Consider the following 18,589-nt stretch of genomic DNA (forward strand, 5'->3'; position numbering starts at 1 on the left):
GGCGCATACTTTGAATAAAATATTTGTTATCATTCTCTTGAAATAAATGTGTTTTTTTCTTGAAAAAATACCGGTTTCATATGTATACACCTGGTATATCTTCTCAGGAGGGGATCCCACCACTGCGAGGCGATGTATCCTGAGCGGCTATAAATGAGAGCTATAGCAGGAATATTAACACGGTTCCAAGGTATTTCCATCAAGCAATTAGTAGTTTTCCACTATCAGATTGGTCAATATTCAGACTAATCGAATTAGTAATTTTCGACTAACATCTTCAGGGTCGTCAATTTTTGCAGACGTCGTTATGAGATAATTGATAATTATATAGAAGTAAAAACATTACCCAAATTCAGTATTTACAGTTGAAAAAATTCTACAATTCGATATGAATCTCTTTCCTCTATTCAGAAAAATATGAAGATCGGTACTGATACTGTCCTCTTGACCTTTGTGTTTCTCTTGAATTTTATTAGAAAGAAGTATTTACATGTAAAATTATAATCTGATATTTACAACTTTTCAATACTTTTTAAATTTTAGATTATATAGTAGAATCTGTTAAATACACTCAAAGAAATAAGCTTTTTGTAAGAAACATATTTCTTTTAATAAACCTTCGAATACATTGAACACTCGAATACCCAATCAAATTACGATATTTAGATATTCTAAAACCCTGAAGCGGAAACTTCTATCTAATAAGGATCCATTTTTCCTGTATTTTTAACATTAAAAAAAAGTTTAAAGGTCACCGAAGTCGTTTATGATTAATACTAATTGTTTCTTGTGATAAAGTACTACTCTCAAATTTTTGTTAGGAAACAAAATTGTTTAATGAGGTATTTTTTGTGATTGATTCGCGTTAATTGCGATATTATACTATAAACATGAAAGATTTGTTAAGTATTATAATTTTAGGAATACTTGAAATCGATATTACAAAGAAAATTTATTACATTTATCCTGTCAATTAATTTTAAAAAATCGAAATGGAGTATGTGGCTAGAAAAAAGTGACTAGTATTTACATGAGGGTGTCCAAAGAATAAGTGTTTTTGAATTTTGGAAAAACATTGTAAAATTTTGAGCGATTGAAATTCATTTGCTAAATTTTATTTTCTTCCTGCAGATTTAAGTGAACAAATGAGATATAATGAAAATGAGCCGTCAGAACTTGCATCTCCAAGAACAGTTGAAATAAACCCATTTCCTCCCCTGCTTGGTTTGATGATTGGCGGTGTTTTCGTTCTCGCACACATTTAAAAGTCCGGAAAATGAGTAAAGAAACCATTTGAAAAATGCAAACACCAAAAATGAATAACTATTTCTCAGTAACAAGTTTTCCAATACTTATAAACATGTACCGATAAAAATGTATACTTATGCCAAAATCTACTGAATACTACGGTGTTTCCACGAGTACATACATTAAAGGGGTTATTTTTAAGGCCAAATGTTTTTGTGAAAAAAAGTTTTAAATTGAAAATTGCTCGTTGTTGGGAATTTTTTTTTTTTTTAATGCAATATATTTCGACTTGAAACCTTAAGCGTTTCATATTAAATCCAATATGATACCTACGTAATTTTGTCGGGAAGACTGCAATCTCCTATTATTTTCCTATTTTTCTGAAAAATCCCCCTTCATGTCCTGTTTAGAAACTATTTTGACGTGAGATGTTTAAATATTTCCACTAATCGAATTAACAATTTTCTATGTATCCTTAGTGGCATACTTTGCTCTAATTGAATAGGTACAGTTTCTCTAATAATTAAATGAAATTACACTAATTTATATTTAGAGAGAATAATTTACAAGTATTCACAAATTTTATATAAATTAGGAATTAGCACAGAACTGATAACACGTTGCTTAATGACAGTAATCAAAGTCATTCCAGTGTATAAGCCGCATTTGTTGGATTCGTTCTCCCAAATGTTTCGTCTCAAAAAAGCCATGTTTTTCTTTTACCTCCTCTCTTTACAATAGAGAAGTATAAAATAACTTACAGATGCCATTGACAATAGATCACTCGTGTTTGTCATGCCTCAAGTATAGTTTTGTACGAGGAGAAATTTTTTTTCGAAACGGGTAGGAATCCATTCTTCACTTATTCCCCCACATTTACTGCTTTGATTTGTCGAGACTTTTTCCAATATTATGAGAAAATTTGAAAAGCGGATAATCTGTCAACATTGAACGATCTGTCATGATCGTCTGCTATCGTGCATACGCAACACGTCTCTTATCTACTTCGCCAACTTACACAAAAGTAATAGCCCCATAATTTCTCTTTGCTCAATGTTACCCGACGATTCGTCTTTCGAAAATAAACCATTAATCATTTTTTATTTCACTCGTTTAATTTATAATATACAAAAATCAGGCTGTCTAATTTTTCATTCATGGGACCCACGTCGCCATTGAAACTTCTACATTTTTTTAAGGATGCAACTACGTTTCTACTATTTTGAAAAACATATCACTAATGCTACTATTTTTTCAAATTGATCGCTAATTCAACTTTTTTTCACTTTGTCTTTGAACACCTTTTTAAATCTCGTTACCTAGATTGGCTAAAATTTGATAGATTAATTGGAATCTCGTAAAACATCCTGAAATCTTTAAGATTTTAATGAATTTTTTAAGATTCCAATAAATTGCAAGAGATTTTCAAATTTTCAAAGGATTCTAAAATGTTATCAAAGCTTTTTCAAAACTTCAAGGGGATTTTAAAAGCTTCCAAGCAATTTCAGATAATTTAAAAGATTTCAAGGGATTTTTAGGTATTTCAAGAGTTTTTATCTGATTTCAGAGGATTTCAAAGTTTGTTTAAATATTCGATGAATTTTTAAGAGGTATCATAATTTTAACTTAATTTACAAGATTTAAAGTGTTTCAAGGGATTTTTAGGGATTTCATCAGGCGTACACAATTTAATAAGTTAAAGGATTACAACAATTTCAATGGGTTTAAAAATATTACTAGAAATTTCAAAAGTTGTAAGGTATTTAAAAAATTTAAAAGGATTTTAAAGAATGTAGAGGATTTTAAAACATTCCGAGGAAGTTTCACTAGATTTAAAATATTTTGAAGATTTCAAGGACTTTTTATGGTTTTTACCAAATTTCAAGGGATTTCATGAAATTTTACAATATTTCAGGGCGTCTTAGGATTTAAAAAGACATTAAGAAATTCCATATGATAATATGGAATTTTCCGAAGATTTCGCAGGATTTCAGCAGCATTTAAGGCCATTCAATAGATTTATGTGAATTTCAACGCATTACAAAGATTTCGGGTATTTGATCAAAATGAAATAAAATTTTAGGCAATGTTTATGGTTATTTAAGTATTTCTACAATTTTGAATTTTGAATTACATTTAAAAATAAAACAATTGTTAATTTAAAAAATTCGAAATTTTGTCCTTTAAAAATATAGGCTTTTCAAATTCGGTCAAGTTTTTCTGAATTCATGCACAATTTATACTGAATTTAAGAGTAAATTCTGAACTTCAGTTATGTCTTTTAATTTTGCTTATTTCAATATTTGTCCTATAGACTTAGGATGTGGCTACGTGTTTTCCGGTACGTGTAGATACTTCCATAAACTTATTTCTATCAACATTTGTTATTCTTGTATACAACTTTAGCCTATGGTTGAGCTTTGCCCCGGTCTACTCTAATATTTTGAAGAAAAACATAGTTAACAAAATAATGTAGGTAAGAAAGTTTAGACTGACTTAAAACGTGGATAGTTGTTCGGAAAGGATAATTTTACCCCGAAAGGCTTATCACCCTTTTCCCTGAATTAAAATATTAAGATTTTGGATTTGGGTTTGCTAGTATATACGATATTTGTGCATGGATTGGCTCAAAGAAACTTTCTAAATGAGATTAGAGCCAAGAATGTTCCTTGGTGTACTTTGTGTGTCGTAATTTTACTGTGAAGTAAATACCCGCACATGCAGAAGCGGAAGAAGAAGGGAATAAAGGGATCCCTCTGGAATGTCCTAAAAACTCCCTTATCGTCTCAGCCCTTCAGCAAAGCCCTTTTTCTCTATCTCTCTCTTGCGATATGCCTTTCCTTCTCGCACCTTCAGAAAACGATCGATAGAACCGCGATACTCGATATTCCAGAGAACCTGGCAGTGAGGATATTCAGCCGACACTTCTGGTTAAGGCTTGTTATGGAGCGTGACGATGCGAACTTGTGAAAAACCTATACTAAAGCTTGCCAGTCTGATGGAAAAGATATTTCAGTTCAATAAAATTTATCTCGAGGAAGTGCTCATAAAATGTAATGCAGTCAGACAAGGAATTTTGCCTCCTTTGAATTGAAGAAAATGTTTGCTCCATTCAAAATTCTGCTGAATTCAGTCGAAAACTCTACTTTCCCTCACTTGCCCTCTTCACACTTCTCCCGGGGAAAAAGCAAGACGGACGGATGGGCAGCAAACGGAAACTATAAGGGTTTCTGTCCGGAGTTACGGGACCCTAAAAGTGAAATAAGAATCAACATATTTTGGTAGATGTGAGGTTTTTTCTGCGCCAATGAATCGTTTTAATATACATAAAATAGAAAACATAAATAAGTAGTATAGCTATACTGATTCTACGGCACTTACCAACCGTGCAAGGTTCTGCTCCATGCTGAGTTACCTAGATCAGATAATTAGCATCTGTCGGTAAGTGGCTTAGAATTGACATAGCTATACTACTTAAATATTAATAAGTGCTAAATTTTGTTCATTTTGACAACATAAATCGATTTTTATATGTAGATACATTCTATGGCAAAATAAAGTTGTATATACAGATTAACAGATTTTTAATAATTTTGATTTGTCAATTTGTTCACCTTTTGTAAAAGAAAAAATTATCAATTGTTGAAACACACTAATATATTATCTATTAAAATTATTCGTTTTGATGAAATGAATTGATTAAACTATACAAAAAACCAAATATGACTTAGAAACAATAAACAATTAAAAAAGCATTAATAAATAATAAAAAAGCGCAGGCGAAATCAAATTTTTTTACCCCCTCAGACTCTTTTTACAGTAAAGAAAACCCTTTTCCCATAACAAATATAAAATACAATAAACACAAAATAATTATTTATGAGGAAGCGCATTGCTCAGGAAATATTCAGAATTAAAGATACATCATATAATGAATGCGCCCAAACTACTTTGCAGCTGTGTTTCTAGTTATTCAATTAATAACATCAATGTTAAATATTTCATAAAGGATTTAAATTTACAATTATAAATTTTTCTAAATAAGATGGTTTCTTTTCAAAGATTTTCAAAGATAAACATAAATCAAGTTTTATGACTAAAACCTGATTCTTATTATCGAATTACAATAAATGAATATGTCAGACAGAAAATTCAGTTTTATTTTACAACGGCGCGTAGTTTTAATAATAATCCTATAACTTAAACACTATGCAAATATATTTCTTATTAAGGCTCTTAAAAAGAAAATTGATTTCTGATAGGTTTCACTGAATTGATTACTGTCCACTTACATCCGCTATTCACGCGAAAATGAAATTGTCGCTCTCTTGATGAATATTACATTTTTTATCGACCACTTCAGCTTTCTGCATGTTGAATTCAACTGCAAATATGAAGGGATCAGAAATGTATAAAATATTTACCTCACTGTAAAATGTTTTATAATCTAGCATCGCAAATTTTTTTTTAACATTTAGATTAATCAAATCATGAAGCTAATAATGTTCTTAATATTGTTTCAACTTTAAATTAAATATATAAATTAATATTTCCAAGGTGGTCATTGGTCAGGGAAACCCTGAATGTCAGGCACTTTAACTAATGGTCAAGGATAACAATTTAAAAATAAAAATTTTTTGATATACCAAAAGGGGAATGGCTTAATGGTGTAATAATAATAATTTCAAATTGTTTTATTCCATTTATGCAAGATTCTGGTCTTTGAATAATAATGGTCAGAGAAAATGGAAAAATGGTCTTTTTTGGTTAAGTACATGTTTTTTGGTTGTATTGTATTGTATTGTATTGATGGATGTAAAATAAAAATATTTTTTGATTGAAAATATCTTCTAATGTATTAGTCTTTGAAAGTCCATCTTTTTTGGTTAAAAATTGAAATACTTGGCTTAACATTAAACCACTTTATTAGAAAAATCATATTTTGTTAAAGATTCATCATTTTAGTTAAAAATTCATCTTTTTGATTGAAAGTTTAACTATTTTGTTGAAAATCCATATTTTTTTATTGAAAAATCAAATGCTTGGGTAAAAGTTGAACTAGTTTGTTAAACATTTTTTTTGTAGAAGTTGAATATCTTTAGTTGCAAATCTAACTGTTTTGTGTAAAATTCGTTTCGTCTGATTTAAAATTAGTTTTTTTAATCCAAAAATATAACTTTCTGAAATTCCTTTTTTAATTAAAAATGCAACTGGTTTGTTAAAAATGATCTTTGGTGTTGAAAATTCATATTTTCCGACTGAAGATTCGAGTGTTTTATAGAAAATTCGTTTTTTTGCTTAAAAGTTAAAAAATGTTGAGGAATCTTTTTTTCTTTTTTGACTGGAAAATCTTTATTTTTCGAAAATTGTTCTTTTTGGTTGAAATATTTATCTCTTCGATTAAAAATTCGACTATTTTGTTGAAAATTCGTTTTTTGTTGTTTTGAATAATTTTTTTGCTAAAAATTTAACTTTTCCATTTTTGGTTAAAAACTGACCCTTTTTAGTTGAAAAATTCAACTATTTGTTTGAAGATTTGTCTGTTTTGGTAGAAAATGTTCTTCCTTAAAAATTCGTCTTTTGGATCCCATAATTGACCACTTGGGTAGAATTCATGTTCTTTGTTAAAAATTCAACTTTATTCTGAAAAATTCGTATTTTTGTCTTGAAAATTTAACTGTTGGATAGAAAATGCAACTATTTTGTGAAAAATTAATTTGGTTTGCTTAAAAGTTTAACTATTTAGTTGTAAATTCAACTGTTTGGTTAAAGATTGATTTATTTTTTATAAAATTCAACTGTTTGGTTGAAAATTAAACTTTGTGTTTCGAATTTGAATCTTTTTTTTTTGTAGTGAAAATTTGATTGTTTGAAAATTCAATTATTTTGTTATAAACTCATATGCAAATATAGAAGTCGTGTTTTTTTATTTGAAATAAATAAATTCTTAATTTTCAATTTTTATTCTTAAATTTTATTTTTTATTTTGTTTATAAAAAATCGTATGTTAAAAATGTCACAAGATGAAAATATTCGTCTTTGAATATTAATGGCCATTTAAATGCAAAATTGGCAATGAAAAAATCATGGAAAATTGAGGGAATTTTAAAAATTACGTGTTTCGGTCATCCTGATTTCTGAAATATATTTAAGAACTTTTTGATATCCATGCAACGTTTTATTTGAACGTCATTGATTTCGAACCATCTTGCGAAAAGCGAAGAATTTGGGGTCTTCATAGAGTCGACTCAGGTAACATATGGGGAGCAATTGAAAACAGGATACATGCGAAAAGGGAAAATAGAAGAGAAACGCAAGGATATTCGGTTCCCTTCTTTTCAGTGAGCCCGGATGTATCAGTTTTGTTCTGAAGCAGATCAATGTACTTTTGATCAAGACAGAAAAGTATTCACCCAACCTGTTTCATATCTTAAACCCTTTTGCTCCTCCCCCATAAATTTTGATCGTACTTCAGATTTTAGAATTAAGACGAATTACATTCAGATTCCCCCAGGCTAGTTTACCAGACCATCAAACTTCTACATCACCCAATCAATAAAACGAAATTAACTTTTTCAGATTTCCATGGACTGGTCTGAAAGGAGCAAAAAAAATTCTCGAGTGCATTTCCGATATTTTTAAAGCGGTAAATATTCTCGCTGAGAATAGTGTTCAATAATTTGAGATCATTGGGAACGCATCGTTCGATTTCAACGAATCTCATGAATGCCAATGGAAAATGGAAACGCTGCCATTAGAGAAAGCAGGAAATCCCTGGAAAACATTTGTTTGACTTTTTCCTTTGTTCGCATCCCCGAAGCCTAGACTTCGAGACACTGGAATTTGGAAGATCGGCAAAGCTCGACCCTCGATTCTCGAACTAGAATCGAACCCATAGAAGGAAACCAGTAACAAATAAGCAAAGGAAAGGCAAAACCAGCCGACTTGCATACCATCACCACCAGGAGGTTCGCCAACGCGATCGCGGCAACTTCCATCTATCCTCTACCTCCACCTGCATTCCAACCTACCCGTCGACCTCATTCCGCCATTATACTATTTCATTCTCTTTGGCACTCTCACGGCTCCAGCCAAACCGCGATCCTGGACTCTTCGAAATTACGAGCATCCGCTGGCTATTGTACCCGCTGTCGTTCGTTCACCCTCACTGCCTGCCCTCTGCAACCACATAGTTATGGGGTGTTAAAAAGGTGTTAAATTAACTGGTAGCCAAGACCGGCTAACTGTTAACACCCTCGAGTTTGACCCCTCTTCCACATTCGATTTCCGTTACGAAATTGCTTTTCTGCTCATCGCAGGGATCACTGTCCCCTATTTCCCTACTTTTCCATGTTATTTTCAAAATCCCTTATAATCCATTTTTCAGAGTTTTTTTAAATCTTCTAATAGGATTATATTTTTAAAATTTTCTGACGATATTGCACTGAAAGAAATAGTTGGTTGGGACAACTAACAAAGTAGTAGGCCCAACTATTTTAGTTTGTAATATATGCCGCTGATATTAAAGTGGTTGAGGCTACTACTTTTATTCGCAAGATTGGTATTAGTTGTCCTTACCACTTTATTTGTTCTCGCTACAACTTTCGATGGTAAGCACTACTTTCAGGTAGTTGTGCTTACTACTTTATTTATTAAGTCTTACTATTAAATTAGTTATTTTACAAATAAATTAGTCGATCTTACTACTTAAAGTAGTAATCCTTACTATTATATAATCTTATATAATATTACTATTCAATCTTATATTTTCTTACTATTCATATAGTTATACTCATCCCGCTGGCAAGCTGAATCGTCACGATGTTTTTATACAAATTAGGGTACCTTTTCACGGAGGCCTGTTTTGAAGTATTCGTTGAATTTATTTGAGACATCGAGTTCGCATCTATAGGTTATCAATCAATCAATCAAATTTGCCATAAACCAACAAGGTAACTAGAAATAAATCCAATGAAAAATATTTATTCCACGATTACTTCAAAACAAGCCTCCGTGAAAAGGTCTCCTAAGCGTAGGCCGTTGAGGACGCCCTAAGGATCTATATTCTATAGAATCTATAAGATGCTCTTCCATATTTTCCACGTGTTTACATATTATACGCAAAGGTTCCGATTAAAATGGCGATCATGGAAAACATGAAGAAACATTTCGATGCGAATGTTGGCAGCACTGCTCAGAATTCAGTTCTGCCAATATCGCCAAGGGCCAAAACTTGTAACCTTTACTACTTTTATTTCTTGGAAAATAAATTGCTGGTAAATGTAACTAATTTATTTGTTGTGACTACAATTACTGTCCTCACTAATATAACCTTCATAGTAGGACTAACGGTGACTTGTTACCGTAGAAAACTGGTTAGTTACTGTTACCATCGAAGTAGTTGTAGCTTATACCAACTCTACTAAAAAGGAGCTTCTTGTCGCAACTAACCATTTTTTCAGTGTGATACCCCCCGTTTAACACTCTAGCCCTCACCCCCCTCCACCCTAAGTATTTGAAAGGTGTCAATATAATGGGTCGACAATTTTTTTAGTGACCAGTGATAGCCTACATTTTTGTTCTCTCACCCACTGATATCGTTTCAATTTCCAAAAAAGATTATGCGGTTTTAATTTCACTCAAATTTTATAAGAAATCCCTTCCCCAAACCACTTGATACTTCTCATTGATTTCACATGCGGGAAAATTTGCAATAATGAAAAATTCGCTTTAATTTCTTAAATTAATGACTGTCAATGATTGGATGGTAAAAATTTAAATTTTCGAAACTTCCAAAATTTCTCCTTATGAGGGGCTACCAAGAATGGTATTCCATGAAGTTATCAAGGACAGTAGGTCAAATTTGGTGATAACTAGTGGGGTCCAAATTTACGCCGGTAAAAGTTGCCTTTCGATTTTTCATGATCGATCCCCCCCATTTTTTTCAAATCGGTCAACGTTAACATGTGACCCAGGCTTTTGAAATTAACATGGGATTTTGAATGGAAAAAGATCGTTTTTCGACTAAATGAAAGAAGTATTTGCTATTAGCTTTTTGTGAACTAAGGTTTAGTCACCTCGTAGCAATAATTTCTACATAATAAACTATAGTTTTGACCCCTACCCCCTTGTATTGTGCCCGGAATACATCCCAAAATTGCCAAATATAGCAGTTTTTCTGTCAAATTCATGTAAAAGAGTGTGTTTTTATTTTTAATTTCTCGAAATTAATTATTTTATCCGATAAAACACAAGTTTTCAAGTCTTTTAACTTATTTCGAATTGCTTAAACAATTATTATTTGTTTAAACAATTTTTCCGCCTCTATGTCGTGGAAATTTGTTATTTTTCTAGATAAAGTATGCAAACAATGTGTCTCAAGAATAATATTTCTTCTTTAAATATTTTGTAATTATTTAAACAATTTTCAATTTTTAAAAATAATTTTTCCCCTGTAAATCGAAAAGTTATTATTCTTTCGATTTAATTATGCAATATTAACAAATGTTAGAGTAATATATATATATTTAATAATATTGGGCAACTATTTAAACAATTTATATTCGTTCAAACAATTTTTCTCCAGTACAATGAAAAATTACATAAAACTGCTATTTTGGATTATTGGGTGGAAATTATTCCTCGAAAATTCCTTAAGAATTCAATAAACTTTAATTTACAAAAAGTTAATAGTAACTACTTCTTTCTTCAATTTTTTAGAAAAACGAGGTTTTCCCATTGAAAGACCCAAGTTAATTTCAAAGGCCCGGGGTTAGGGGTTAATGTGACTTAATCGAAAAAATAGGTTTTTTCCTTTTTCGGGAAAGTCGAATTATTGGACCACTAATCTACAATGAAGAAAGTCCTGATGTTAAAATTAAAGTTTTATTATAATTGCATGTACCAGTCGTTTTGATTTGAAAAAAATCACTTTTCCATTTTCCAAAGGAGGCCTTTCAAACTTTACATTTTTATTTTAGGAAAGAATACACTAGTTGTTGACAGCCAAAATTATAGAAAAATCTAAGATCGCCACCGGTTGCATTTTCGGTTTAATGGCAGAATAATACAAAATCGGTCAATTTGAACGAATTTCCGTTTAAAAGATTTTTTAATTTAAGGTTCAGTGGATTTTCATTTCGCTTAGAAAGAATTTTTTTTATTGTAAACATTCATTTACGACATTTCATCTAATCTTCCAGCAAAATTATTCTGGTTACGTAAAAAATGGCGCAATCAAGTAGGACATGGTGGTTTAATGGAGGTTCGAATTACAACCTACTTTAAGCCTAAGAGTGGAGAAACTGGAATTATCTATCACATGGGAGGGCCAAAGTAGGATGTAATCAGTACACTATTACAAATTTCTGTAGGAGTTATCAGAAACGCGTCATGTGACCTAAACAGCGGAATTACCATTCAGTTGAAACCTGAAATAATTATTAATTTATGCAGCTGCTGCTAGTCACTTGCGATTCAGTTTCTTCTGCTTGTGCAAGTTTCGAATTCTTTTCACATTTAAGATCATTCAATATTAGAAGAAAAAGGTTGATTGCATCGTTTTAATTCAACACAACCTTTTGTAGTGCATTGTCACCCATGATCATGCTTTGTCCCCTTCGAATGCGATCGAGAATCGAGGAGTTCTCAGTTTCTAACTGCGCACTTCTTTCGGTCACGATAACTTATATTTCTGTTAAAATTAAAGAATTTTAGGAAACTATTTTTAATTTTCAGAGACCTGTTCTGAATATTAATAAAAATTTAGTAAATTTATTACAAAAGGTACTGAATCTCGTTTTCCGCAACCTAATTTCGTAAATTTCAATTACTTGAGTATCTTAAATGTGTCCGAATTTTCAGAATATTTCTAGCAGTGGCTAAAATATAGAAATAAGTGCTCCTTTTTTTAAGCTTGCAAAGCTGACGAATTTAAAGGCTTAATTTAGGATCAAAATTGCGACTCGGGATGCTTCTGTTGCAAGACAATTTTTCTCCTTTAGTGTTTGAAGATTATGAAATTTTTCAAGTTTTACTTAAAGAAATTTCATTTGAATCAAAACACAATGATTTCTTTAGTATATGTTGCAAATCAATATTTGTTTTGAGTCGAAGAAAAATTTATCTGCGGGTGTTCGAAATCATAATTTTTAGTTAAAATTAAAGGTTTTGAATTCGTACACTATTTAGGATTAAACTTACTTATTAGTAGAGTTCAAACTTGTAGTGGCACAGGCAAGTGATTAAACATTTAAACTTAAAATGACTGGATTACATTACCCGTATTTAAAAAGAATTTCTGATATTTTTATTATAATTTTTTTAATAGTAGTAAATCGAAAGCCATTTAAAGTTCATAAAACCTCTCTGGTATATTGGTAAATACGATTTACTTGGTTATTTTACTTTCGAGTTAGCACTTATACGAAAAGCGCGCATGCAGCGGGGTTTAGTGGGAACCTTTGGTAATAGGATTTATATACTGGTTTCGACCATCGTGCCAAGCAGCCTCGAAACTCGAGACCTTAGTTCACTGACATTCGAATGATTTAACGTGAAATAAAGTGCGGTAAGCGTGCCGACTGCCCCTCTTTTTCAGTCATCGCTTTTGCTCTTAAATCTCATTTCAACTTCTGTTAATAGTCCCATAAGCTACTGCGATTTCTCATTAAAATTAAACACTTGCTCAACATTTAATATATCATTTTTTTAGTTCTAAACTAGGTAGTTGTAGAAAAAAGTTGAATTGTATTTTTCAGTACTAATATTTAAAAAAAATGCGTAAGGGACACTACCCAAATATCAGGGCCTGCAATAGGTGAACGACTTAAAAATAAATTTGTGATATTACAGTGGTATACAAGAGACATATTGTGCCTAAAGTGTTTTTGAAAAAATTCGAAATGACGTGAGTTACGCCGTGATGTATTTTGGCCTCACATTTTTTTGAAGGATGGATATTCCTGAAAATGTCGAAAGTGTTTTACTGAAATTTGGAGGTATTATAGAGAAAAAGTATATGCTTTAATATCATGATCCAGAAAATTTCCTTTTTTAAATTTTACTGAAAGAGTCTGGAAAATTTTTAAAATTAATTTTTTGTCAATATCGCGCCTTATTATTTTTTCCTAGTTGAAATATACAAATTCTTTATAATTTCACCTTTCATTAAAAAAGCTTGATGGCGAATTTTTTTAATATGAGAAATATAACAGCAAGCTATCTTTGCAAGACATTTATAGTTGATTTCCCAAAAAAAAATCTGATCAGGAAAAAATGGTTGAAATGTTTATTTATTCATAAGAAATGTTTAAAGAATTACTAAAAAGCAAATATTCTTAACTAATTGTAATCGCACATTAATATTTGTCATATTTTATATGAGAGCTATAGATTTCAAATAGTAATTATGGCGAATCACGAAAACATGACTTTCGTAAATTAATTTGCTTATAGGATTAAAAACAATATTTTTCTCACTCTAACCTGCTGAGAATAATTTATAGTTCGTTATTGAATTGACGTATGACCAGTTTAATTGAATTAGAAATTTGCAAAAGAAATGGTATCACTAAAAAGTCAGACAAAACAGTAAAATAAATAAGTGATCATATATTAATTAACAAATTTTAATTTAATTGAAGTGAAATATTTACAATTACTTGTTATTCCTGGAATACAACTGTCATTTGTAAAAAAAACATCAAAATTAAATTAAAGAAGTAACACCAATAATTGTTCTTCTAAATACAATATGAAATTGCAAGGAATTTGTATATTCTGCCAAGAAAAAAAGCGATATTAACAAAAAATTGCATTCAAAAAGGTTTTAGACGTTTTTTTTTGTAAAAATGAAAAAATGCCGTATTTTTTTAACTCCTCCCTCTTCTTCCCTCCCAAGAAATGGAGAAACGGAGAATTTATGAAATCAATGTATAACATTATTCTGTTCCACTTCTAAGAACCACTTTTTACTGTACATTTTTTCCTAGGAATTCTTATCCAATTTCAGTGGAAGAAATTAACTGCGCTTTTCATTAATAAACCAAATTAATTGAGAAATGTTTTTATTTTTTCAGAATTTATAAATTACAAATATGATTAGAATTTGTCTTGTTAAACGGGTTGAAGCACAGAAAGAGTTGTTTTGTTTTTGAGGATGATTAAGAAGCATAATATGGTAAAACCTGTTTTATTGTTTAGTTTTACAGGTTATCGTATCACTTTAGAAATTATGTAATAAAAATGTGAAATTATTCCTGGGGCTTAGTAGACTTAATACAAAATTATTTATTTTAACCAACTTTTAGCCACTTTTCCTTAACCAACTTTGAAACAGATATGTCATCACTGAACTTCTCCAAAGCGATTTGCACAAGATCATCGTGAGTCCACAGCATCTTAGTCCAGACCACATCAAGGTCTTCCTTTATCAAATCCTTCGGGGTAAGTCAACATATTTTATTTTATTTTACAATTGAATATAATCCACAAAATAAGAATGCTGAATTTCCGGAAGAAATTATTCAAACCTACTATTGAAGTGATTGAGTTAAAATTTTATATAGCAATGACAATTACACTAAACTCTCGATATAAGAGCGGTTTTGTTTATGGCTTGCCTAGGCCTTGATCCTAAATCGGGGGAATTTAAATCTAAACAGGCAGGGCCGCGTGGACCCTTTCTGTTGGATTTAGACGCATGCCGCAACCTGATGCAACTAACGCGCTGTGAGTGCGCCCTCGAGCTGTTTGCCACACTTGGCTGATCACATCCTCTCTGTTGGCACCGCGGCTCCTGTCATCACGAAACAGCGGACACCGTCAGTTCTAAGAATGCTGTGAACAGAGAGGTCTTATATTGGGAGTTGAGTGTACGTTCTTAATCTGATTCTACCTTTATTATTTGAAAATAAACAAATATAATTGCAACCATTCAAACTTGAACTAAAGTTGAACTAAGCAGCTTATTTTCAATAAATTTGCGAACATAAATTTGCTTTTAATTTATCGTCTGAAGTAACAAATGTCGTAGAAATATACAAAGACCATCTCTTGCCTAAAAAACTCAATTTTGGTCTACATTCCGTTGGAGGATCGCCAAATTTTAGTTTAAGTGCGAAGAAAGCATTCCACTTTGCATGGATGTATTTCAACGCTTCCAGGTCATTCTTAGAATCCATGCCCAGAAGATTTCTTCAGAATTGGTATTTTAGAACTCTTTCAGGAATATATAACCTTTTAAAACTCATACGTATTTTCGCTGATATTTACAAAAAATAGATAGGTTTGTTGGCTTGATATTACATGAGCTTTAATATCATCCAAATTATAATTATGAAATCCTCAAAGACTTTTCAATCAATAAGAATTAGCTTTCAACTAAGAAAAGTTCATTTTTTAACGAAAATTATGAAGTTTCTACCAAAACCAATGAATTTTCACCTAAAATGATGAACCTTCAACTGAAATAGTTATATTTTTAGTTAAAATAAGTAATTTTATACCAAACAGAGAATTAAAAAATAAATAGTTGAATTTTCAACCAAAGATTGCAAAAAATTTTTAAGTTTTTGAAGAATTAAAAAAAATCGCAAGGGATCTAAAAGTGCTTTAAAAAGTTTCAAGGGATGCCAAAAGATTGAATCTACACTGTTAGGAAAAAGTCGCTGAATCACACCGATAAGTGAATGTTTTTCGCTCTGCGACTGAAGCATGCACATCTCTATAGGTGCAAAGTTCAGTGTCGCGCGTGAGAGCGTACCTTTTTCATCGCAGCTAGTGCGACTATTGACAGTTCTTGCATCGTTTTGGTGTTACATGTTGCGTAGGCCAGCCTCGTTTAGAGCCGAAAATGCACGAGCAAGAACCCGAGCCCCCCGAATTCACGATTCGTTTTCGGTGGCTAATTGGCTATTACAAGGAGTTTTTAAGTAAACTGAATTTTCCAAGGTGTCAAGAGAATGAAAGTTCCTGCAGTTTTGCTATGTTATATCATTATTGAAAAATATAAGGAACTTAATTCTTATTAAACCCTCTTGAGTAATTTTGTTGCACAATTTTCTTTAAGTTTATGTTGGTTTACAATATGTGCTTTCGAATTTGCGCAAGTTTAACAGATATTGAAGAATTTTGAAACGATTTGAAAATAAATAAAACTTGTGAAGATTTTTTTTTGTTTAATTTTGTAAGGTTTCACGGAATTGAAAACAAATTTTTTACATTGCTAGCAATAATTAAAGTAAATTTTTTATTGCCAAAAACTAATTTCAGGAGATTATTTTAAAACATTTCAAAACATTAAAAAAGATTTGAAAAATTATCAAAGTGTCTAAAAAAGTTTAAAGGCAATTTTTTTTATTTTACAGAATCTAAAAAAATCAGTAAAAATTTGAATAATTTTTAAAGATAAGAAGATTAGAATGTCTGATAAGATTTAAAAAAATACATGCACTGCCCTGTAAAAGTTTGGACTTACTTAGAAAAATCGTTTTTTTTTTGTATGTATCGCTTTATTTATACCGGAGCTAAAAAAATGTCTCTTTAAAAGGTTGATTGTTTACGAAATTCTGTTTAAAATAAGCCCAGGGTGAAGCCAATTTGTCTAGTTTTTAAGTATATATTGCAAAAATAGTGCAAATTTCAAGGTTTTCTTAAATGTTCAATAACTTCCGAAATATTCAACTTTTTTCAATGTTCTTGGGCTCATTTTGATGCTTGTTTTTCACCGTATCACAATAGCTTACGAGCATGAATCGTACAAAATTTATTTTCGAAATGCAAAAACTTGAATTTGTAACAAAAAAGTTGGAAAAATTGAAATATTATTTTTAGTAACAAAAATATTTTTGTAAAATGTATGAAACATATAATCATGAATTTTCTATGTAATTACCCCAAAATATATATTTATTTAACTTTTATTCTGATTTGCCTACAGATAAGATGTTTTCAAATTTGTCCAACTTTTTTATTACAACTACAAGTTCTTGCATTTCGAAAAGAAATTTTTTACGATTCATACTCGTAAGCTATTGTGATACGGTGAAAACAAGCTTCCAAATGAGACCAAGAACATTGAAAAACGCTGAATATTTCGGAAGTCATTGAAAATTTAAGAAAACCTTGAAATTTGCACTATTTTTGCAATATATACTTGAAAACTAGACAAATTGGCTTCACTCTGGGCTTATTTTGAACAGAATTTCGAAAACAATTAACCTTTTAAAGAGACATTTTTTTAGCTCCGGTACAATAGACTTAGCATTTGATAAAAATGTTGACAAAATTTTCTTAGAAGGTGGTGTGGAAAGGAGTTTTATTAAAAAATATGTGGGATTTTCTAACAGACAACAGTATAAATTTCTGACCTTTCTTATTTTTATTTTTTAAGTGTATATTAATCTGCTTTATGTTTAGGGCAAAATCATGTGCTGAAAAACGACAAAAGAAATATATATTTCTGAAACTGGTCCATAAGGTTAAAGCCAAATCTGTACAACCGTTTGTTAACATTTTTGGAATTTTTTTGCATAATTTGAAAGGCGGGTTTACATAGTGTTGTACTAACTAATGGAGATATTTTTATAATTTTATTTCTGAAATCTATTCCCTAAGCAACATATTAAAACAAAATTTGGGAACATTTATAAAATTATGATTAGTCCAAAGTGGGTTTATGCCAGGAAGGTCATGTACGGATCAAATATTTAGCTTAAGACAAATAACAGAAAAAAGTTTGAGAGTAGGAAAAAAAGTTTTCTGTGCATTTGTTGACCTAGAAAAAGCTTTTGACAAGGTAGATAGAAGTAAACTTTGAGAAGTCCTGAAAGAGTATGGAGTCAATGGCTGGATCCTACAAGCTATAAAAACAATATATACAGGTAGCAAAGCGAGTGTAAGAGTGTATGGGAAACTGTGTGACTGTTTCGATATTATTTAAGGAGTTAGACAAGGATGCGTTATGTCTTCATGGTTATTTATATTATTTATGGACAAATGTTTAAGAATGGCTCTCTTCGACGAAGATGGTGTGGATCTCGAAACAGTAAGGGTACGTGGGTTAGCGTTCGCAGATGATAAGGTTGTTATGGCAGAGTCTATCGAAGACCTACAAAGAATGCTGAATAAACTAGATGCAAGCATGGAGAGCATGGGACTCAAAATTAATGCAAATAAAACAAAAACTATGGTGTTGGAAGGAAAAAGTGAGAAAACACTACGCAATATTTTATTAAACGATGAGAGAATTGAACAAGTTGATAAGTTCGTATACCTTGGTAGCTTATTTACTAGGGACGGGAAGTTAGATGAGGAATTAGATAGACGAATAAATGAAGGT

General features: G+C 30.9%; 1 protein-coding gene across 2 annotated transcripts in view; it reads left to right on the forward strand.

Moving 5' to 3' along the window:
• Window positions 1-18,589, forward strand: part of LOC117181869 (serine/threonine-protein kinase NLK) — a 305,252-nt gene that overhangs the window by 221,258 nt on the left and 65,405 nt on the right. For both annotated transcript variants that reach the window (XR_004468191.1, XM_033374878.1), the window contains exon 4: window positions 14,588-14,694. Coding sequence is in view for 1 of the 2 variants with exons in the window: in XM_033374878.1 (XP_033230769.1) it covers window positions 14,588-14,694 (107 nt within the window). In the remaining variant the exon portion in view is untranslated. The remainder of the gene's footprint in view (window positions 1-14,587; window positions 14,695-18,589) is intronic.

This window comes from Belonocnema kinseyi, chromosome 10, assembly GCF_010883055.1.
Source record: "Belonocnema kinseyi isolate 2016_QV_RU_SX_M_011 chromosome 10, B_treatae_v1, whole genome shotgun sequence".
Classification (NCBI taxonomy): domain Eukaryota; kingdom Metazoa; phylum Arthropoda; class Insecta; order Hymenoptera; family Cynipidae; genus Belonocnema; species Belonocnema kinseyi.